This window comes from Folsomia candida, unplaced genomic scaffold, assembly GCF_002217175.1.
Source record: "Folsomia candida strain VU population unplaced genomic scaffold, ASM221717v1 Fcan01_Sc007, whole genome shotgun sequence".
Taxonomy (NCBI): domain Eukaryota; kingdom Metazoa; phylum Arthropoda; class Collembola; order Entomobryomorpha; family Isotomidae; genus Folsomia; species Folsomia candida.
Window position 1 is genome coordinate 491,013 of NW_019091199.1, and position 21,763 is coordinate 512,775.

The following is a 21,763-nucleotide window of genomic DNA, read 5'->3' on the forward strand; positions in this document are numbered from 1 at the left end:
TTACTGTACATACATAAATATATCTATCTTGCGCAATGACAAAGTATTATGACGAATTCACATCACTATGTCAATCTTTATGAGCTCAGAGCAATCTTGAGAACTCTTTTAATACGAAGTTGATATATGTAAACGTTTGATTCAGATATTGAGAATGCATGCAAGGCGATTGTTGTACGTGTTGACCATTATTTCATACCATGAGTTTTCTTTCTAAATGGATACACATACTTTGTTTGACAAAGGCCAGACAGATATAAGCGCATCAATTTGTTTCATGCAGTCTGCTTAAAGAAGTTAACAAAGCAGTAGCAACTTTGAAAATGGCACAAGCAAAATTGAACAACATTTCTTCATTTATTAGTTTTACGGTTTTGGTCGTGTTCGGTGTCATACAGCTCAGCGACGCCCAGTACATTACGCTCGGATTATGTCCACGGATTGGGGGCATGCGAGACTTCAATATCTCACGGGTTTGAAATATACTTAACTGATCGTATCATGCAATGGCATCAATTGATGTACAGCTTAAAATTTTCCCCGATTTTTGTGTGCAGTATGAAGGGCTATGGTACGAAGTGGAAAAATATTGGTTTGCAGTCGAAGCCACGGCGTCTTGTGTGAGTTGATTTCATACATCGGCAGATTAATTGTTAAATACACAAAAGAAGGGCAATTACTTACCACATTGCAGACCAACGTGCGTTATGTGGCCAATCCAGATGGAACGTTTGGAGTGGAAATTAACATGCTGGAAGAAATGTGCGTGTTTCCATTTCAAAAATTTATTAATTGTACTTAGTTATGTACAATTTTACATACTCGTACAGTTGACTTTTGCATATTTAGCGCAAACAATGTAAGACCGTTTATTGTTTAACAGAACCAGGACAAAAATGTCCATGCCTGGAGTCACCTGGTACCGGAGTAGAGACGGAAGTGCAGATTTCATGCTGGATTTATTAGTTACACAAAGTCCAATTCCATGTAAGAAATTTGTTAATGTTATTAATTTCTATCAAAGTCTTGTTTCTCATCTCTGCCATGATGACAAATACATATGCGAGTGTAGCCCTTGTCACTTTAATCTTGAAGGCCTCGGTTTAATTTAGTACTTTAGCTCTTTTAATTGGAATCTCCAACAGGGCCGAAGGTCTGTCGTGTATTGCATTGATTGTTGGTGCACATTGTATTGTTACATAAATGTTGTTACTCACGGACATTACGATCTCTTATGCATGCAGAGCTCGCGCTATAAATAAATGTCATTTAGTAATTACTCGACAAATATGAAATTATTAATGCTAAATGGACGAAAATGTATTGCAGTTCATTTTAAATATCCATATCTGGTGTTGGACACGGACTATGATAATTACACTATAAAATATTTATGCAAGCAATTGGGACCTTTCAGCGCTCGTGAGTCTCATTTTTATATGCAAACCATTTTGTGACATTTGCTGCCAGATCGCAAATTTGTAATTCCTCTCAAACAGAAACAATGTGGGTCTTATCCCGAGAAAAGTCACTTTCTCCAGAATCCAGGGAACACATTTACAACTTTTTACGCCGAGTTGGCATCAATGTCCAGGTAAATAATTGATATACTCTCAATACATAAAAGACATGTAAATGCCTTTTCATCAATTTTTTTTTGTTTTAGAAATTAAGAAGGTCGAATACAAGTACGTGTGGTGATATCGGGAAATGATCACCATTAGTTTTAAGAGGTTAATTAACAAGTATTAAAATTTTGGCGACATATTTCTTTAGCACACTTTCCTACGTTTATGTTCATAGTTCTTACTAGATGAATTTGGAAATCATCATAATTTTATCACGATTGAAGATCAGTAATACATACACAATTATTAGGTTATTTGTGTTGCTTCTTCCAATTTTATATGGGGTTTTAGAACATGGTCAGCCTTTTAATTTACTGATAATTCACTATTACATGATAGAATTTAATATTCAGTCAGGTTAGACTTAAATCGTGGTAAGTGTAAATATTCAATAGATTACATTGTCCTAAAACTAAAGTTCCTAAGCTTTATATTTTGTTACTTACCTAAAGTACTCTGTAAACTATTCTACTAACGTATCGTATGTACATGCATAACCAATTTAAACAGTGTATCAATTGGATCACAATAGAAGAAAACAAACCACTAAATAAATTGGAGTTTCATGCCACAAACTACGAATTGAAAATGACACAAGGCTGAACATGGTGTTGCGAGACCATAAGTTTATAAAAATCGTCAGTTTAGCAATTGAAGAAACCGTTTGTTGGGAATCTTTACTCGGTAATCAATTTGAAACACGCAAGTTTTCAAAAGTATATTTTCATTGAAGAAGAAAAATGCATGTAGCAAATAGTAAATACCATTCACGCATACCAGTCAACACCGCACAATTACTCGATTTGGTTGTGGTTTTATACAAATAATTTTTATCAAGAAGCAGAATTTGTGAATGTATACATATGTATGTACGTAGATATGGTCATGAAGTTTACAGTGTACACAGCGCTGGCTGGAATAAATAAAAACGTCACCAAAAATGTTCGTTTGTCGTAGGAATGACTTATTGAAACATCCCATGATTACGATGAATGTCAATCAAGTGGTATTCTTACAAACAAAATACGTATATGCGTGCCTGCAGTATTGATTAAATCTTTTTGACCTTTGCACCTCTGAAATCATTGCTCCATTTCAGATCAGTAAGTTCAGACTGCTATTCGGCTTTTGTATCTTAAGTTGAGCTTACAAGTTTCTGGCTAAATCTAAATTATAATTAGTGCATCAGCAGATTCAGTTTTGACTGCAATTCAGTTTAATTTTGTTACGAAAAATTTTGTATTAAAATGTCTGTGTATTTGGGCCTGGTTTACGTAATTCTTATTATGAATTTGGTTGACGTTAGTACAGGATTAAATAATGAATCAACAATAAATCATTACCATTTTCACGTATACTTTTTCCAAAACAATGTGGAGAATACGAGGGAGGCATTAGATTTAAGGTAGGTATTTGGTGGATGAGCAAATTTGGCCACATATTCACGTGCTGTTTATTCTCTCGATTTCAGAGAAGCGATCCAACAACAAATCAACAATGGAGATTTGGCAAGTTGCAGATTGAATGTGGTCAACACTGGACCTCGAGGCCCACATCCGGTTGGAAGTTATGAAACTTGTTGTAATTCGACATCCATCCCTTTTGCTCTCTCATTTTTTATGCAAAATCATGGGAATTTGTCTGTGTTGCTGCATCCTCTCACCCGAATGGAAGTTCTGGATCACACCAAGCGAGCAATGTTTTTGGGTCCAAAGCTTCCTTTGGATACTAGCGTTTTGGCCGAAGACTTGGGGGAAAACTTAGATATTTGTCGCCCATTCCTTAATCAGGAACCTCAAGTTGACGCTCCGAGAGCCCTTTCCGTTAGGAGTGGTTTTCACAATTGGTTTCTCCCATTAAACTGGTCCACGAATTCCATTTGGTCAGGTGAACATATTGTGCCCGATTCCATGAAGTTGTCTCCAAGTGAGGCACAAACCCATTCCAAAACATGACATGCTTTGAGTTGAGAATTTGAGAATTGTGGATTACCGATTAAGCTATTACATCTTTTTTGCAACATTTTGTTCGTTGTAAGTACTTTTTTGTTTTAATTTTTGGTATCTGCACAAAAGTTAAATATTTATAAACAATATAATTAAAATGCATAGTGGTCTTAAATATAATAAATTTCATTAAACTTCTACTCGGATATTTACATGTGCATATTTATCGACATATGTACCACATATATATCATATTTATATATTTTCCGGTGGCTGGCGAAACATAAGGAATATGGGGGACGGAGGGATTGAAGTTCATAAATGATGCTGGGAGGAGGATGTCACTGGACCAATGTTGACATCATTGCTTATTCAAAAGATCAGTTTGAGCATTACACGTGGGAATGCAGTTTCAATCATGGAGCTGTCACGATTCGGGACTCCCGAATACACAAGAATTGGAAGAATTATTTTATGTTTTGAATGATACGTATGTTAATTTATGTGCAAAAATCTTTCAAGGGGCCGAGTTCTGATTTCCGACGCCTATCCGAATCAAGTATAAGTTTTCCCAATTCACTAACATCGGGATTTGCCTCTACTCGTCAAGCTAACTGAATGTATTTCATATTTATCAATCTGTTTGTGTTTAATAAGTCAAAAGATATGACTTGTAGAAATTTCATGTTACTTATCCATCACGGTGCTTGATGCCATCCAACTTAGCGACATGCAACTAACAAATTAAGAAATTATCGGTTGATGTGAGAGATTTGTCCATGGTCCTCAAACCAAGTATGCAACCATAAGTATAATTAAGCAAAAACTTGCTCCATTAATCCCAAGCCCACGTATTTAAACATGGTTCAATTATTCAAATGAGTTCGACAAAAGCATAAATAAATAAGCGCTTCAGTGTCATTGTTTATTCATTGTTATTTAGAATCCCATTGTTTTAATGAATAAACAGAACCAAAGTCCGTTCCTAGAACACTTTTGCTAAAATATATAGTCTCTTGGTCCATGGGTGATAACTCGGTCACACATCAATTATTTCTTCAGTTAGCAAAAGTCTACATAAATATCGTGTGCTTTTATATAAACCAAGTTGACTCTGACAATGGAGGCGCAAACCATGTTCAGCCCAGATATTTTTTTGACCTTATTAGTTTGAAAGAGCAAGTATTTACAAACAACATTTGGTTCGGCACTTGGGCAGATGCGCAAATTTCAGCACGTTATGGGTGCCGCAAGTTCGCAAAAACGCACGAAGTTGAGCTCGCGCTGGGCATTGCCCGGAAAATCGTGCATTTTTGCGAACTTGCGGCGCCCATAACGTGCTGAAATTTGCGCATCTGCCCAAGTGCCGAACCAAATGTTGTTTGTAAATACTTGCTCTTTCAAACTAATAAGGTCAAAAAAATATCTGGGCTGAACATGGTTTGCGCCTCCATTGTGAGTATTTAATGTCAGATCTAAACTGTGCAAATAGTTAATGTTCTATTATAGAACTATTTATAGAACTTCTATAATTAGTCAAAGTATTTAGTTGGGTCGTCAGTTGCAGGAGGTAGTACTGCGTGATCACCTTCTTTCGAGGAATCTGGATTCATCTGTAATAAACATTTATTATAAGTCAAGAAATTGTATTTGATAATATATTGTCCATCGTTTTAGATCTTGTCTCATTGCATGTACACCTTCAATTTATACATGCAGCATTTTTGTCCCTTTTCAATTGTTTCGCATTATAAAATGGTAAGATACTGTGCACCGCTTGTAAAAAACATATTTTAACATCGGTGGCCTATTTCGAACTTGTTACGCAGGCTGTCACTGGGCATATGCGTATTTTCATTCAACTGAAATTTTAAGTGCAATTTTTGCAAATTTTTGTGGACACCAATTTGTATGTGATTTATCTTCCGCCGGTCACTTAATTTTATCTTAATGGAAGTAATCTATTTAGTTGAAGATTTTTGTCCTTAAAGTTGTACGCTCACACTTTATGTATATATACGTATATGTATGTACGTATTTATGTGTATAAGCTGGGTTCATTATAACGCTCCCATTCATGTTTCAAAACCCCAATTTTATCCACATTTGCTTTATTTGTATCTTTTAATTACATAGTGAGTTAACTACCTAGGTACAGCAATAAGATCACTCAAAGATAGTTAACACGTGTAGGATATGAAGGCATTTTTCCTTGTGTATTTTTTCGATAAAAAATCGTTATTAACAGCATTTACCAAACTCCACACGAGTTTTTAAAATGCCAAGTGTTTAAAGTTAATTTTATAAGCTGCTTTAGGTAAAATAGTTTCGTTCGCATCGACCTGATACTATTTGTAACTATCAAGTAATATTGTTTCTCCGTTCTATTCGTCTCAATTAGATTAAGTTGCTCAGTAGAAGCTCCTGAAAAGGCCATAGGAAATTTATATTACTAAACATCTCGTTGAGAAATACATGCGCGTGAGTATTTTTATTTATTTTTTGCTGAAAACATAAAGTTTGATTTTTAGAACTGGATATTCTTCATTTATTTGTTGCAACTTTTCTTCGTATTTTTTTCGTCTTCACATGCTGTCCATTATTTAAAGAAAATATTAACTCGGATCCGTAAAACGAAAGTTTTCACTGGATTGTCAAATAAAAGTGACACCAACTGTTATTATTAGGAATGACCCACTTCTCATGCCTCAAAAATTGTGGAACAAAATATTCTCCATTCTATTTACATAAGTATGTAATCTGTATATTAGACCGGAGCAGGGTCCGGTTTGTTTTCAAGTTCAATTCAAGAGTTAGAAATGTGCAACTCATTTGGTTATGTTGGCTGAAAGCATGCTAATTAAGCTTTTGTAAAGCTAGTAATTTGCAGCAACAGAAAGTGGAGAGCACGTCATTGAATGAGCAAAAACATGCTGCGAAGCAGCTTTCTGAGAATCACGAAATATTTACAAATTAACTGAGGTCATTCTGACGGACGATAAGAAATGGAACTGGTATTCATTCCATTCCATATCCAGCCCGCAAATTCATATTACATGAACTTGTCTAGCCTACAGAACGCTAAAGTTTTATCCATTCATATGTATATAAATATGTATGTATAGTAGTCAGCACATATGCATTTGTAGCGCAAGGTTGCGTTTATTGTTATTGTGTAGCAAAGCTGTATGTACATAATATTGTGCTATATTCGTCTAAACAATGTACATCCTTTGACCACACGTACATACACATTATGCAATTGATGTATGGCATGTCTCGTTCGCAAATTATAATGATCCGTCCACTGTCCAGCGTTGCAAAAAATAGAATGTTGCATGCATTGAAAAATTACAAAGATCAAATGGAAAAGATGAATCTAATCGCCTATTCTACTGCATCATAGAATATTTGACCTTGATGGTAACCAGTTTCAATTGTATCGTCAGTTTAATTTAATGACAAAAACACCTGAGAATTTAGATAGTTTCACCGGATAAATTTAATTATTTCTGTAATGCAGAAGTCTTTACGGTACCAAGTGTAATTATAAATCTATGCATATTTTAATAAAATGATTCTGAAAATGCTACAAGTAGAAGGAATCAGTGGTGATAGAGAAAATTATTGGCACAACTGCTTAGGCACACTTATAGCTTGAATTACTTTAAATAAACGATGTCAAGACGAAGCTGAAGTTGAGTCTTTAAACTGAATTCTAAAATGCAATTTTCCCCATGTTTTGTATGCATGTAAAGTGTATGCAGTTAAACAACTAGAATCCACTTTCTATATTTCTAAACACATTAGACAATCCTTCAAAAGGGAGGATTAATCTGAAGCTATGAATCACGCAGTGCTATATATAACACACGCTTCAGTTCACGTCATAATGCGCATTAATTGATCGGAATGATAGCGCTGACTATGTCCACTTTATTTTCCACCAGCCCCCCAGCGCTGATCATACCACTTGCACGTCTACTTGATTTAATGCAATAATAAGCTTGCACACAGGTACAGTTAGCTTAGTATGCAAGGTACCTGTTCTAGTATTATTGTGGCAGCAATGATGCACATAGACGCTTCGTGTGACGACTAGTTTAGTCTTCGTGGGGATGTGCGAGTATTTGAGCTTGAATCAATAGAATTTGTAGTCTTTCAAGTTCAGTTTACATAAGATTTCGCGAAGTTGTTGTACATTCGCACGGGAATATGTGCACAGCTAATACTTCTAAAAAATAAAACAGCATGGAGATTTAATAAACTTTAATTAATAGTGAGTGCCTAGGTCAATGTGCAGTACTGATTATTTATCCAACCTGTGCAATCATTCGCAAAGAAACAGGAGTCCAGCTTTCATAGCGTACAAAAAAAGTATGAACTGACCAAGATTACAAGCAGTTTCGTTTGTTGTGTGGTTTGTGAATAGGAATTCAGAGTTTGAATAATACAGAATCATTATTAAATAAGGTCCACGCTTGTGTGATATACCGATTGCCTGTCATTTCATCTACATATACATACATACATATGTATATACTGCGTATGCAAATTAGTACAAGACCTTGTGTAACAATAATCTGTCGTTTTTCATTGTTGATGAGTTATTGGCTCGTCATTGATTGTGATTGTGAAAGTCATGTCATGTCATGTGACTGCAGATTTTAATTAATATGTATTGTAAGCATATGGAGAAATAATTTGACTACAAACGGATGAGAATCTTACTTATATAATCATCATCCACTTGCATTCTATGAAACTGGTTAAAAAACGTCCCACCTGTCTTCCCAGAATCACAGGCAGAATAAATTGAACACGGTCTTTAGTTTTTCATTCATCAGTCCGAAACAATGTCTCAGTGACCATTGACCATAGATCTCTCCGACTCCTGCTTAACTCTGAAATTGGGAATTTGAAAACACGTTATGCTAAACTGAATTTGAATTTACAGAATTTTAGAGATTCTCGTACGTGAGATCTACATAATTCAAAATGGCGAGGTAATAATTATTAATTGTTGAATACCCTGTCATTTTATTACACGTGTACTGGAAACCGTGTTATAATTGTACTTGATAATTATTTTCGTCGTAGCAATAAGAGCGGAGTAGAAAACCGAGCTTTCGAGTACGAAATGTCCGAACCTCAAAGGGACATTAAGAAAATCGACAAGAATGCAAACAACAATGAGAAAAATGGCATTACTGCAGACGATTTCGATGATATCAACGAAAGATGTGGTCTTGGTTGCTTCACTCCAGATTGGATCCAGCAATTCGCCACGAAACGAGCATTCATGGTTGTCTTCACCCTGTTGGGCGTCATCCAGGGAATGTCGTGGTCCTACTTTTCTGCAACCATCTCTACGTTGGAAAAAAGATTCAAAATCAGTTCTGAAACTGCTGGTAAAATGTGCACATGCTAACATTTAATAATTTTGTTATGATTATGACACGTTTTAAGGCTTGGATATTTTTATTAGGCATAGTGATGACCGGAAATGAGATGAGCCAAATAATATTTTCCCTGGTCTTGTCCTACTACGGGGGAAAGGGGCACAGACCAAGATGGATAGCCACAGGGGTTCTATTTTCTGCAATGTCCTGTTTTGTCCTTGCATCTCCACATTTCATCTTCGGCTCTGGAAATGATGCCTTGTCACTAACGCAAGAATATTCTCACCTCTCTCTGGATGGTTCCTCCCACTCTTTTGGGACGAATGGCTCTTCCATTTTCGGTGAGAATTTACATTTTAAAATAGAACGTCTAGTGAAAGTAATTATTTTACATCAAACTTTCTTGTCATTGTCTTGAAAAATTCGTACTTTATTAACATGTTCAGGTGGGTACAAGAAGAGTAAGGTCACATTGTGCAACAGGTCTGGAAGTGGAAAAGGAGAATCGTGTGGAAACGAAGAAACGTACATCGCCCCTTTAATCCTAATATTTTTATCTCAATTCGTGGCCGGCATTGGCGTTCTGCTCTTCTTTACCCTCGGAGGTACATCATTTTTGCCGTTCCATTTTACCATCATGACCGCTTTACCAGTTTTCTAGTTTTTTTTGCATGTCAGTTTTCTCATTCCTTTACAGGCCCATACCTCGATGACAATACGAAACGGAAAAATATCCCTATTGTATTTGGTATGTATGTCTATCATAATTTTCTGATCTGACGCAACGCAACCCTTCGTTTTTAACTCGCTCAATTATTCTCTCAAAATTATTACGATGTAAATGACGGTGAAATTTTTCATTCATCATTCTGGACACGAATCTGAATTGACGATGATTCCATGATTATTGTAATTTGTTCATTCATTCACTGCGACGCAGGGATAACAATGAGCTTACGGTTGATCGGGCCAACCATCGGTTATCTAATTGCATCTGGTGCATTGAAGCTTTACGTTAATCCTCTATTGACACCGATTATTAGCCCGGAGGATCCTAGTTGGATTGGAGCGTGGTGGTTAGGTGAGTCATTTTGTACCATTGCGTTCCATGCACGCATGCAAATTTTCATGCAAAATGTTCATTCTTAGTAAATTGAATGCTTACACAATTGTGTGCAGGTTGGGTAATCTTTGGCACATGCATGACTTTATTTTCCTTCCTCATCGCTTTGTTCCCGAGCCAGTTGAGAAAAAAGCAGGGAGGCAAAGATTTCAAAGAACCAGAACCCAAAGCCATTGAAACAGTTCCAAAACTTTCTGGTATGTTTAAATAAAAAATTAATCTAGTCTCTTTTATTAATTTAATATTGAAAATATACTCTGGCAGACATACCGAAAGCCGTGAAGCTGCTGCTTAAAAACAAGTTAAATGTTTTTAATAACTTGGCCGGAGTATTTTACCTGTTTTCTGGAGTTGGGTTTTGGACCTACATGCCGAAATATATGGTAAAATGAATGGCTTTACACATCTTTATGTTTTTTTATGATCTACTGAAAAAAAATACCTAAAGACTGAAAATTCATTCTAGGAAACAATATTTCTCCAGACGGCATCGAACGCGTCTATCATTTCCGGTTAGTGCCAATATGCATACATGCATTGCAAATAAATAATAGCAATCAGCCAAACTTCCTTTGTAACTAAAATGAATGGGGTTTTAGGCCTGGTGGGAATTTTTTCGCAAGCGACGGGAATGTTGATCTCGGGATTTTTAATATCTCGATTTCGGTTCAGCGCTCGAAAGCTGGCAGCCTGGAATGTTGTGACTGCTTTTCTGTACGTGGCCGTTAAAATTTCATTCACTCAGATTGGTTGTGACGTCGGTAAAATTGCCTTCGGGACGGAGATGACTGACGGAACTTGGAACCTGAGTTCAACCTGTAATCAAGATTGTCATTGCAAAACTAGTAAAATCCTTCCCATCTGTCACAAAGAGGAAAATACCGTGTATTACTCTGCATGTCATGCCGGATGCACAGTTTACGAGAACAATACGATCGGCAATTGCTCCTGTATTCCGGATCCAACGGCCACGGTCACTTTGGGCAATTGTTCTCAGAGCTGCACTCAGATTTTTATTATGTTTTTAGCCATCAGCGCTCTAATCAAGTTTGTCGATGCAACAGGAAGGATTGGAAATATGCTTATATCTTACAGGTACATTTATAAGTACCATTTTGGTGAATGCATGTCATTTAACGTCCTAAATTACCCACTTAACAATTTGTTCATTTGCATATAAATAGATGTGTTAGTTTAGAAGAACGCTCCTTATCGATAGGATTACATATCCTACTCCTAAGCGCTCTAGCATTCTTGCCGTCGCCCATTGTATTTGGACGGATTATTGACAGCGTGTGTCTGGTTTGGGGTGGGTCGGGCTGTGGGAAGAAGGAAAACTGCCTCTTGTATGATGGTCAGCAACTGCGATATCTCTTCAATCTGACCGCAGCAAGTAATATCGCCACATTTAATCCAATGAAATGAAATTGCACTGCATAATTTCGAATGACTTTGTTTAACGCAGGCTTTACATTCATTGGCGGATGCTTCGATTTGGTGGTTTGGTACTTGGCCGAAGATTTAGAACTGTACAAGGAACCCGAACCCTTGAAAGATGGGGTCAGTTCAAATCATCCTGAACAAGAAAAGGAGGGGATCATACCTGGGTAACAATAGAACTCAAGAAATCGTGCATTTTATGGATGACAAAACACATGTGATGAAAGTCTGATTCAAGTAAAAATATTTAATATATGTAATTAAAACTTTGCAAAATTCAGTATTATATATTAAATCTTGACAATGCAATAGTAAATGATTTTATGTATGCCAAATAATAAATGAGAAGATTGATTGTGTCAATATTTAGTAGTGCTAAATAAAATCTGCACTAACAAATTCATGAAAATTATGTCATAATTATATGCAAGGTATGACTAATGGAAATGTAAGAATATGAAATACTTGTCTATGTATATGTATGATATGGATGTGGATAATATTCAATTTGCACATTGATAACGAATAATGATTAGTCTGCCCAATGCTCTAAACCTTTTCTTATCAAATCAGCGATAAGTGGTAATCAAACGCTGAGTGTAATTTAGACCAAATAATCGTGTTCACCGCTCATCACACACTCATTACACATGAACACCGCCGGGGTGGTTAATTTTTGCGAAAAGCGATTCTTTGGTATCTACATATTTAGCTACGTATTGCTCATACCTATGAGCAATAACACTCAAACAGACAATTGTACGCATTAGTGCCAATCTTGAAAGGTGTATACAATTGTCTCGAGTACAAAGGGGCAGAATGTGGATGGACGTAATTCAAGAAGGTGACCAAGAAGAGCCTGACGCACTTCGCAGCGATGACGAGGACACCGTGTACGACAGAAATTCGGAGTTTCGGAGAAACCCGTTTGCGGATGAAGTGCCCACGGAGAGAAGAGGAATGTTGGACGAAAGGGACACTCGGTGCGGCGTTTGGAGTTGGCGACCCGAATTTTTACAGCACTTTGCCACACCAAACGCATTTATTGGGGTGTTTATCGTCACGGGTGTTTTAAATGGAGCATGTTGGTCATATTTTACGTCCTCAATTTCCACAATGGAAAAACGATTACAAATCAGCTCAGAAACGACTGGTACTCTTTCATACAAAATAATTCTAATTCCACATTAATAGAATTAATTACTGATTAAATTACCCATAATTATTCTGATTTCAGGAGCCCTGTTAGCCGGAAGTGAGCTGATGCAAGTAATGATCTCAATCGCTTTATCGTACTTTGTCATAAAGTCCAAACGAATGAAGTTTATCACGTTGGGGGCATCTTTGTGGGCATTGTCATGCTACGTTCTTGCCTCCCACCAAATGTTTTTTGGTTCTGGAAAATATGCGCTGAGTATGACCAGACTTCAAAACGAGGAGCCATCAGTCACTTCTGGGGTGGACGCAGGACTAGAAAATAATCAAAGTATGAAAAATCCTTTCCCTTATATGAATGGCAAGTTCTTGTTAAAAACGAATCTTGAGTATTAACGTAGCCCCTGAAAAATTACATTTTGAATTCTTCTCTGGATTTAGCAGACCGTGTCATGTCGTCGGTCCAACTTTGTCTCAGAGATGTTGAGTATGTGAATAAGTCTGACGTGTACGACTGTCCGCTGGGTGAGGGATCATCATTCCCTGTCACGTTTGTTCTGCTGTCCCAACTATTGTCGGGTACAGGGACCATGTTTTTTCTATCCTCTGGTGGACCATACGTTGAAGATATTGTAATGCCGAATCAACTTCCGATTCTTTTTGGTATAATTAGCAAACACCACTTTTTATACGAAAAATTAGTAATTACTAAAATACTGTGGGCATGTCTTGATAACTAATCTTGTGACATATGGGCAGGCATTACGTTGTCGTTACGACTTATCGGACCATTCCTCGGATACATTTTTGGCTCTGTATTTCTAAGAATATTTATTAGCACGGTATCAACTCCGGCAATCACGGAATATGATCCACGCTGGATGGGAGCTTGGTGGTTGGGTAAGTTTTATAAAAGATTACTATCAAATTGCATCGCTCGAATTGAATGCAAATAATTTTATTGTTTAAAAGGATGGCTTGTATTTGCAATACTCACAACCATCGCTGCAGTCACTTTGGGCATATTTCCATCTCAGATGGCTAGAGAAGTGCTTAAAAAACGGTCCATGACCACTGACACTGGTCCACCACTCCTGTCACTTAACTCTGCTGCCTTGCAATTTAACTCTGCTGAACTAAAAATTGCAAATACGCTTCCAGTTTCCCACAGTAAGTTCAATTCAATTGCATATATGCATGCCCATAAAGTAAAGTACTAATTCCTGATTTGTGCAGATTTCATGAAAACTTTCCTCGTATTTTTCAACAACAATTTGAATTTGTACATCACACTCTCCACCATATTTCACATCTTTGTGGGAATCGGTTATTGGACATTTTTTCCAAAATTCTTGGAAGTTGTATTTCATGAGCCAGCCGCTCAGGCGTCTGTCATGACAGGTATGAAAACTCTTGCGAAATATTTCTTGATTGCATAAGGTCATATGCATACGTAATAATGCCTCTTTGTTTCACTTTATGAATTAGCTTGCGTCACTGTGACATTCAACGCGGCAGGATTGCTCATTAGTGGAGTGGCCATTTCGAAAGTTCTACCTGGTGCAGAACAAGTTTCCTTTTGGAATGCAATGGCCACCGTCGTGCAAATTCTAGTGCTGATTATTATCACTCAATTTGGTTGTGATAGTGGGGACCTCGTGTTTTCACGAGACTCGTCCACCGCAGTTACTGCTGGAGTGACCGTCCCTGGATTGACCACTCCGATAGCTTTCTCGGAAACAACCATGTTGACTTCCACTGAGAACTTGCTCAACGGTTCGGACCTTACTACGGAATCTACGGAATGGTCCACGACCCAAATGATTACGACGACAACCGTTCGAAACAAAAGGCTGGTGTACTTGCACAGCAGCAATTGTAGCGCTGGTTGTGACTGCAAATTGGGTCCGATGATGCCATTGTGTGATGAGAGCAGTGGGCGTACATTCTACTCACCTTGTCATGCGGGGTGCCAATCGGTCAATTATGATGGAAATGAGACCGTTTTCAACGATTGTTCTTGTGTCTCAGAAGGGGCAGTAGTGAAAAATGGATTCTGTGAAGGGCACGGAGGTTGCAGGGCTGGTCTGGTCACAACTCTCATATTAACAGCAATCGCTCAGTTTTTGGGCGGCACTGTAGTCATTGGAAAGATGCTCATTTTCTACAGGTGAATAGTCTACAAATTACGCCGCATTTTTACTAAAAAATCCCTAGAAATCAATATTTGTGTGAATGAGTAACTAAATACTTGAATAAATAGGTCTATGGAATCGGAAGGCCGAAGTCTTGTCATCAGCTTGGGAATATTAATAGTCAGCATATTTGCGATGATCCCAGGTCCAATCATATTTGGTACCGTTGTTGGTAAGGACAATGTGTGCACAAACAATTATAACTTGTCTAAAAGAATTTAATGTGATTTGATGAACAGATTCTGCGTGTCATATTTGGGAGCAAACTTGTAGGGGGAATTTTGGGCACTGTTGGCATGTACTAAAAATAGCATAAAATATTTTTTTCCTCCAAGTACGAAAATATTTATAATTGAGTGCTACGTCTTTTGCACAGTACAACAACAAAATACTGCGATATGGATTCAACCTGACGGCTGCAGGTATCATTCAAATTCTATACATTTCTTAGCTCAGCTCTTTCTATGAATTGTAGACGAATGTATTTATAAGAAAAATATTCACATCGTTCAATGGTGGAAGTTAGTCAGACTAGAGACGCCCGACACAAACAACCACCAGCTAATCAACTGGCACATAATAGAAGCATAATTATTATCAATGCAAATGTGACGAAATGTTGCATCCTCGCACTGCAGTAAACAAGTGCATTCAACAACTTTGAAAACATTTTACGTGGTCGTTTTCCACAGTCAGCCTCCATTTGCATTCATAGAATCAATCATCTATTTCATCAAACATGACAATGCGATGCGATGCATTTTATTTGATATGCAACCTTCAACTGCCTCCTGTCTAGCTTTCCGTGGTCTTCAGTACACTGGATTTTTTATACAGAATTTACTTTGCATGTTAAATAATTATTGGAATATATTTAGGATTCTTGCTCTGTGGAGGCATCTTCGATGTGCTTTTGTGGAGGAAAGTCAAAGTGAAGGACGTGCGATTGTACGACGGAGAAATTGACCATATTCCAAAACCTTCAGCTGGACAAGAATTTGAAGATATGCCAAGAGCACGAATAAGTTCTTCTGCGTACACATAAAACGATTCTAAATGAATCATAAGAACATTTCCAAATGATGTGACAAACTTTTTGCTCTAATTAAATTGTTATGAAGCAGTTTAGCATTTTTATAAGTTAATCATAACGAAGCAATTTAGTCGTATTTATTAATACATACGTTTGTATTGTACTCTTGAAGGCTACTCACTTATTAATGCAGACGTAAATAAATATATGCGCTTCTTGACTTGATAATAATTACCTTCCTGAACATTTTTATCAATAGCACAATGATTGGCTAAAGCTTTTTTGTATAATTTTTTGGAGATGTCTTTTAGATGAACGATTAATAAATTGGCCTATAATCACTTACGTCTTTCCGCAATGTTCATACATTTTTGTGTTAAATGACTGCATTTGTATGAATGGACCATATTCGTATTTGTATGCTTGTACTACCAACCAGAGAACCTCAAAGTTTTACCACAAGTTTGATCGACCTTTGTTTTGATGAAATATTTTTATTTTTTTGTCGCATGTTATACTGTGAAACTGCCTTTGAGATAAGTCTGGTTTTGTATTAAGTACATACATATTAATAATAAAGTCAGTTACATAACCATGAATTAAAAGAGGTCATAGGAAGGAAGGTTTGTGTGTGAAAAATGATAAAGTGCACATAATTTCAGCTCTAGTGCGTGTTGCCATTGAACTTTGTAATTCTTTAACATTGTCTTCCCTCTTAAAACACAACAAGCAAAAGTCATATTTTTGCTAAAAACAAACAAGATGATGCATTTTTTAACACGCTTTTATTCAACGTTGACAAATCTGTGCCAAGTGACAAAATCAAAAGACAGTTTTATCATATTCCTACATAAAATAGGCACGGTCATCTTGAGGATTAAAATTATTAATCGTGCAAGTGCAGCAGTACATAAGACGAGACACAAGAATGAAATTAAATGTCTCCTCCTCCATAATGCTTTTTGATTATTCATTCATTATGCAATTGTGATACCACGACTTTATTAGAATGTAAAAATCAAGGAAGATCCTCTACCTGACGACTGTGACCAACGCCAATTACGCTTACCAACGCTAAAAAATCAGCTTATCCCATTGTACATACACACTTTGCAATTGTGACTTTGCTCATGTTGAGAGTTTTATGCAGAATGTTTTTTCCCCTCAGTCTAAGGCTGAGACTGGGAATAGGAATAAATTTCAATGTTGCAGACGCTCATCGTGCATTATCAAAGTGGTCATTGTGTTGTGATGTGATGTCAAGTTTGTGTCGAATAATACTGATTTAAAATATATTCAAGTCAACTGTGGACGTTAATTAGAAATTGATTCAATTTTTGTCAACAAAATGAAATCTACTCGTGGATTGGTGACTATTTTTCTATTTGCTGGCAAGTCTCATGATTTTATCAAACATTAATTACAAAATTTTAAATGTATCATAATTTGCAATATTTGTTCAACAGAATGTATATTCCTGGCGACTTCGGCATCTCTCAATGGAACTGGACCATCTTCCGCCTCCGCCGAAAATGTCGACAGTCCATCAGCAACGGAAGTAGTTTTCGATGACTCTGCATCCGAAGTCTCAAACGACAACTTGGAAGCCACGACGGTGCAGCCGTTATCGGAGAGATTAGAAGAAGCGGATGGAAATGTGTACCAAACCACGTCCATCCCTTGCACTAACGACATTGAGGGTCCAGCTTGCCCATCGGATGCTGTGGCCGGAGACACGGTTCCGTTGTCCGCCACTCTGATCACTTCGAACGACGCCTCTGCCGACGAGGAGAAGGGGACAACCGTTCAACCTTGAAGAGATGCATGACTGCAGACGAATGACGTGAATAATAAGGATAATAAATCTACGGTGACCAACCACAGTCAATTTAAAATGATGCTAATAGTGTATCCTTGCTGCTGTAATAAACCAATTCATAATATTTTGATACAAGAGTTAATACGTGGCTATATTTTATATATTTTGGATTTAGATAATAACACTGATCAAAGTGGACACTTTTATGATTAAATTACATTACGCTGCGCTGCTGTTTGTAACCAACCATTTTGTAAAGTTCCTACGTATTACATTGTGTATAAGAATATAGTTGAATAATATAAAGTACATAACTCTTGATAACCTTCGTAAGTTACAAAAGTCGCAACTTTGTCGATAGAGCGAAATCGAAAGGGCTCAAGCATTTGCCATTTTGGGCTCTTCTTTATTTCATGTCTTGAATTTATAAATAGCAAAATTGCATTTTGCAAATACAAGCTATAGGTTGCTGTTTTATGCATCGTGTTGTAGACATGCACATTCGTACATTTAAGTATTGATATTCACAGCAAATCCAATTTAAAGTTTGCCATGAATTTACGTACAGATAGCTGTTTAAATTGAGGCGAAAATGAGAATAAGTAGTCGAAGTAATAATTTGTTTTCAATACAACAAATGCTCATTCAAGGTTTGAGTGTCACTTGTTAATATTTTCAGTAATATCGTTCAACCAGGCAATCGATATAATGAGACCTCCATTAGAAAAGATAATGAGGAAGTTTCATGATCACTTTAATTGATCAAATGTACACAAAGTCATTTTATCTGGATACCAGAGGAGTTCAAAAAATGCCTCTGGAATCTACTTCCTTTGCTACCTATGGTATTCCTTGATATGAATTAAATTGCGTACACAATACACATGTACATTTAACAGCACCTTCAATCAGATAATTCCTCAAGCTCGGAGGTAAACTGAAGATTTTGTATCAAATTGGCTTAAAATGAGCAATTAGAATTTGATGGACATTTATGATTCATCTACATATATTTTGTTTATGCACATATACTTAATCCGTACATGAAAACACCACATATTCATAGCTATTTGTTTACTTACATACATAGTTTACAACAACGTGGAAATACTTATTTAATATGCATCAATATCCTGTTATTTGATATAAATAAAACCCCTTTCCATTTTTCTTTGCATAAGTATGCAGTTATAAGCATAACCTCGTCTGTGTGTAACCTTTTCTGGTCGGCAAAGTTCATTATTGTCGCATCATTCCCCCTCAATAATAATTATGACCATCGCCTCGATTTTGTCTCAAATCAAATGTCTTGTAAGAACTCAAAAAAGCAAAAGTCAGCTTAATTAACGTCACTCAACAATCAATTGAACGTTAAATGAGTTGCCCCAGATGTCAAAATGTATGAACAATTTGCACTAGATTCGTTATTTAATTGCCGACTTGTAGTTACATATAAAACATAACTTAAACTTTGCAATTAATTTTAGGATCAATTTTGTAGTGCCGTCTTTGAAGTTTTGGATTGATTATTGGTGGTTCTAATATTCTCAAGAGATGCATTATTCCACATACATAAGTACATGCTTCCATTGTTATAGTTGCCGTGATATCCAATAAAATAATATCCAACCCTGCGTAATGGAGAATGGCATAATATAACTACTCGCGACACCAGTTATTATAATGTCAGTGTCACTACTACATACATAGAACTCTGCTCTGCTCTGATAACGAAAATTAGACCATCATCAATAAGATTTTTTTTTCACGTTTCGCATTGGAATTTATCTTTTATCACCATTTATAACTGTGAACATAAAACATTAAAAACCTTCCACTGTTTATTTTCACACTACATTTTAAATAATTTTTGGCACTACATTCGTGTTATCCTTCGCTGGCCGTGGACTGATGACAGTGCATATTATTATATTGCACTTTGTTACTTTTAGTGTTATCGCTCAATTTGGTGGCATGAACGACGCCCTGTAATTATTCGGAAATATTTTACGTACCATCAAAATTACTCACAAAACTAATGAAAATAATAACACTTGTCTTTGGTTTTCCATTGATTTATCCTTTCCGCTGAGCACGTTTATTGTAATTATCATCAATTTTATGTGCTATATAAATATTGCGATGGCATTTTCTACCGAGCTATGCATCACATCAATTCGCAAATATGCAGATATGTATACAGATGAGTATTTGATTAGGGAATAAAAATATTTAGTTTCATATTTGGTTTGTAAACAAGGATCTTGGCCCAGTAAAGTCAATCACTCACGATTCTGATATCGCTAAAATTGTGTGCTTAAACCGCAGGCTATCCCGATATCATTACCAACCGCCTTAATTCTGTATGTGTCCCAATATAGTAAATTGATAAGGAAGATTGATGATCTTCACGCCAAAACGCTATTGTAGTTTACGTTACTCTAAGCTATTTAAGATTTTCTAATCACTTAATTAGCAGATGACTCTAATTATAAACTCGAAATGGAAACATCTCCTCTTATTTAAATTAAGGGTAACTGACGACAAACTGCAAATTAATTCCTTGATTGCTATCAAGAAAGGAGATAAACATTCAGAAGAGTAACATATTTATGTATTTACATACGCATTCTAGATACGTAATAGGCGTACGTAGATATTATGTATTTATCGAATACGTTACATTTATTTAGTTCATGTTGTAATATGTTAGCCCAGCCAGACTCCCTCCATGTAAATGGTACTCGTAATAAGTCAATGTTGGATAGGTTATTGTAGATATTTAACATGACCCAGGAGGAGACAAGTTGAAATCAAAATCCGCATGTAACAACATCTTCCACATATTTATCTACTTTAAATATCGCAAATAAAGCCTATCACGATTATCGATCCTCACGAATCGTCATTATTCAGTGCTCATGGTATCGAGTTACAAAGTTTGACCAAATCAATGACGGCAAATGAAGAAATTATTACGGTCAAGTCTGGCGATTAGAACATGCACTGCAGGCAGGTCAACAATCATCCAACAATGGAATAAATCAGCAGGGATTCGTAAAGTTCATACAAAAGGATCTCATAATAATATGTGTGTGACAGTCGTGTGCGTAACTAGTGAGTCATTCATCATCAATTTCTGCTGTCTTTTTTGTCTAATCTTTGCAAAATCTGTCTCAATTCTCATTCACCAATTCAACATCACATGCTACCGATCGTTTTGCGATTGCCACAAATGCTCTCTGATTACAATAAATACGCTATAAATTGAATATATGGATCATGACACTTGACCCATTGATTGTCGATTAGTTATTTATTTGCTATTGATCCCTCTGTATAATCATCGCCATCGTCCTCATAACGTGCATTTGGTTAAGGGACGAATAACCGGTATGTATGACAATTTCAATTTTGACAACTACCACAAACCACCAACTACCTCGTTTACAATTTACTTGTGTGCACGTATTTTTTAGTGCAATATTTTAACCTCATAAATTAATCCAGATATGAAACAAAAGGAATATGCAAAGTAAAAATACATATTTAAATTGGTTTTCTTTCAGTGTCCTTCAGTGCTCCGTCCTACAGTTCTGCCTGCGTACATATTAAATACTTATGTAAGCATGTAAATGATGCTGTTGTATGCAAAAACTAATTTATGTCTTATTTACCCTTAAAGAAATTAAAATGGGATTTGCGTCGTCTAATTCCAATTCTTACTTCCAAACCAAACTAAGAATGCTTACTGCTTGCACAGATTTATAGGATTTTTCTGTGTTTGAGGCTAAATGTCGGGCGGGGTGCCTTCCTTAATTCTTCTTGGGCAGATAAGCTATGGTGCATTCTTGATTGCTCGTGCTGCTGGTCGTTACATATTGCTTACTGCAAGTTATTCTATTAGCAAGTGATAGTGAACCTTCCATTTGGGCAAGATGTGATATGAACAATAATCAAGGTACGTAGGTAGGTAGGGATAATAATGAGACTTGTAATAAGGGCTTTGTTTACTGTGCTGA

General features: G+C 36.5%; 5 protein-coding genes across 9 annotated transcripts; all 5 read left to right on the plus strand.

Moving 5' to 3' along the window:
- Positions 1 to 213: 213 nt before the first annotated feature.
- Positions 214 to 2,573, plus strand: LOC110852434 (lopap). Its single transcript, XM_022100506.2, has 7 exons — positions 214 to 473; positions 558 to 620; positions 695 to 762; positions 884 to 987; positions 1,330 to 1,422; positions 1,500 to 1,594; positions 1,667 to 2,573. The coding sequence occupies exons 1-7, from the start codon at positions 324 to 326 to the stop codon at positions 1,712 to 1,714; spliced, it is 621 nt and encodes a 206-aa protein (XP_021956198.1). The 5' UTR covers positions 214 to 323; the 3' UTR covers positions 1,715 to 2,573.
- A 133-nt stretch (positions 2,574 to 2,706) lies between these two features.
- On the plus strand, positions 2,707 to 4,777 carry LOC110852302 (DOPA 4,5-dioxygenase). Its single transcript, XM_022100337.2, has 2 exons — positions 2,707 to 3,033; positions 3,100 to 4,777. Exons 1-2 carry the CDS (start codon positions 2,876 to 2,878, stop codon positions 3,581 to 3,583), a joined length of 642 nt encoding a protein of 213 aa, XP_021956029.1. The 5' UTR covers positions 2,707 to 2,875; the 3' UTR covers positions 3,584 to 4,777.
- A 287-nt stretch (positions 4,778 to 5,064) lies between these two features.
- On the plus strand, positions 5,065 to 11,902 carry LOC110851675 (solute carrier organic anion transporter family member 74D). Of its 2 annotated transcripts, XM_022099542.2 has the most exons (14): positions 5,065 to 5,189; positions 5,252 to 5,332; positions 8,532 to 8,580; positions 8,675 to 8,985; positions 9,063 to 9,317; positions 9,423 to 9,581; positions 9,674 to 9,724; positions 9,917 to 10,057; positions 10,156 to 10,296; positions 10,364 to 10,482; positions 10,566 to 10,611; positions 10,699 to 11,194; positions 11,284 to 11,492; positions 11,565 to 11,902. In XM_022099542.2, exons 3-14 carry the CDS (start codon positions 8,573 to 8,575, stop codon positions 11,708 to 11,710), a joined length of 2,082 nt encoding a protein of 693 aa, XP_021955234.1. In that variant the 5' UTR covers positions 5,065 to 5,189; positions 5,252 to 5,332; positions 8,532 to 8,572; the 3' UTR covers positions 11,711 to 11,902. The 2 variants fall into 2 exon arrangements, with proteins under 2 accessions (XP_021955234.1, XP_021955233.1); XM_022099541.2 differs by lacking the exons at positions 5,065 to 5,189; positions 5,252 to 5,332 and adding an exon at positions 7,642 to 7,951.
- A 128-nt stretch (positions 11,903 to 12,030) lies between these two features.
- Positions 12,031 to 16,267, plus strand: LOC110851674 (solute carrier organic anion transporter family member 74D). 3 transcript variants are annotated; one of them, XM_035853391.1, is made up of 11 exons: positions 12,031 to 12,692; positions 12,777 to 13,055; positions 13,139 to 13,357; positions 13,454 to 13,594; positions 13,667 to 13,864; positions 13,931 to 14,095; positions 14,183 to 14,864; positions 14,958 to 15,061; positions 15,129 to 15,187; positions 15,266 to 15,311; positions 15,768 to 16,267. In XM_035853391.1, exons 1-11 carry the CDS (start codon positions 12,359 to 12,361, stop codon positions 15,932 to 15,934), a joined length of 2,394 nt encoding a protein of 797 aa, XP_035709284.1. In that variant the 5' UTR covers positions 12,031 to 12,358; the 3' UTR covers positions 15,935 to 16,267. The 3 variants fall into 3 exon arrangements, with proteins under 3 accessions (XP_035709284.1, XP_035709285.1, XP_035709286.1); XM_035853392.1 differs by having other exon boundaries at positions 12,777 to 13,025; positions 13,136 to 13,357; XM_035853393.1 differs by having other exon boundaries at positions 12,777 to 13,025.
- Positions 16,268 to 17,114: 847 nt separating this feature from the next.
- LOC110851676 lies at positions 17,115 to 18,896 on the plus strand. 2 transcript variants are annotated; one of them, XR_004835227.1, is made up of 3 exons: positions 17,115 to 17,313; positions 17,389 to 17,844; positions 17,917 to 18,896. XR_004835227.1 is itself a non-coding variant. In XM_022099543.2 (2 exons), exons 1-2 carry the CDS (start codon positions 17,271 to 17,273, stop codon positions 17,736 to 17,738), a joined length of 393 nt encoding a protein of 130 aa, XP_021955235.1. In that variant the 5' UTR covers positions 17,115 to 17,270; the 3' UTR covers positions 17,739 to 18,071. The 2 variants fall into 2 exon arrangements, 1 of the variants encoding a protein (XP_021955235.1); XM_022099543.2 differs by having other exon boundaries at positions 17,389 to 18,071.
- Positions 18,897 to 21,763: the final 2,867 nt, after the last annotated feature.

What these genes read in the sequence shown, in the direction of transcription:
- LOC110852434 (XM_022100506.2), top strand. Translation starts at nt 324, where the DNA reads ATGGCACAAGCAAAATTGAACAACATTTCTTCATTTATTAGTTTTACG. An exon ending in TCGAAGCCACGGCGTCTTGT is followed by an intron (nt 621 to 694) that starts GTGAGTTGATTT and finishes ACCACATTGCAG; the next exon opens with ACCAACGTGCGTTATGTGGC. An exon ending in ATTGGGACCTTTCAGCGCTC is followed by an intron (nt 1,423 to 1,499) that starts GTGAGTCTCATT and finishes CCTCTCAAACAG; the next exon opens with AAACAATGTGGGTCTTATCC.
- LOC110852302 (XM_022100337.2), top strand. Translation starts at nt 2,876, where the DNA reads ATGTCTGTGTATTTGGGCCTGGTTTACGTAATTCTTATTATGAATTTG. An exon ending in AGGGAGGCATTAGATTTAAG is followed by an intron (nt 3,034 to 3,099) that starts GTAGGTATTTGG and finishes TCTCGATTTCAG; the next exon opens with AGAAGCGATCCAACAACAAA.
- LOC110851675 (XM_022099542.2), top strand. An exon ending in AAATATCCCTATTGTATTTG is followed by an intron (nt 9,725 to 9,916) that starts GTATGTATGTCT and finishes ACTGCGACGCAG; the next exon opens with GGATAACAATGAGCTTACGG. An exon ending in AACAGTTCCAAAACTTTCTG is followed by an intron (nt 10,297 to 10,363) that starts GTATGTTTAAAT and finishes ATACTCTGGCAG; the next exon opens with ACATACCGAAAGCCGTGAAG.
- LOC110851674 (XM_035853391.1), top strand. Translation starts at nt 12,359, where the DNA reads ATGTGGATGGACGTAATTCAAGAAGGTGACCAAGAAGAGCCTGACGCA. An exon ending in GATGGGAGCTTGGTGGTTGG is followed by an intron (nt 13,595 to 13,666) that starts GTAAGTTTTATA and finishes ATTGTTTAAAAG; the next exon opens with GATGGCTTGTATTTGCAATA. An exon ending in ATTTTGGGCACTGTTGGCAT is followed by an intron (nt 15,188 to 15,265) that starts GTACTAAAAATA and finishes TCTTTTGCACAG; the next exon opens with TACAACAACAAAATACTGCG.
- LOC110851676 (XM_022099543.2), top strand. Translation starts at nt 17,271, where the DNA reads ATGAAATCTACTCGTGGATTGGTGACTATTTTTCTATTTGCTG. An exon ending in GACTATTTTTCTATTTGCTG is followed by an intron (nt 17,314 to 17,388) that starts GCAAGTCTCATG and finishes TTTGTTCAACAG; the next exon opens with AATGTATATTCCTGGCGACT.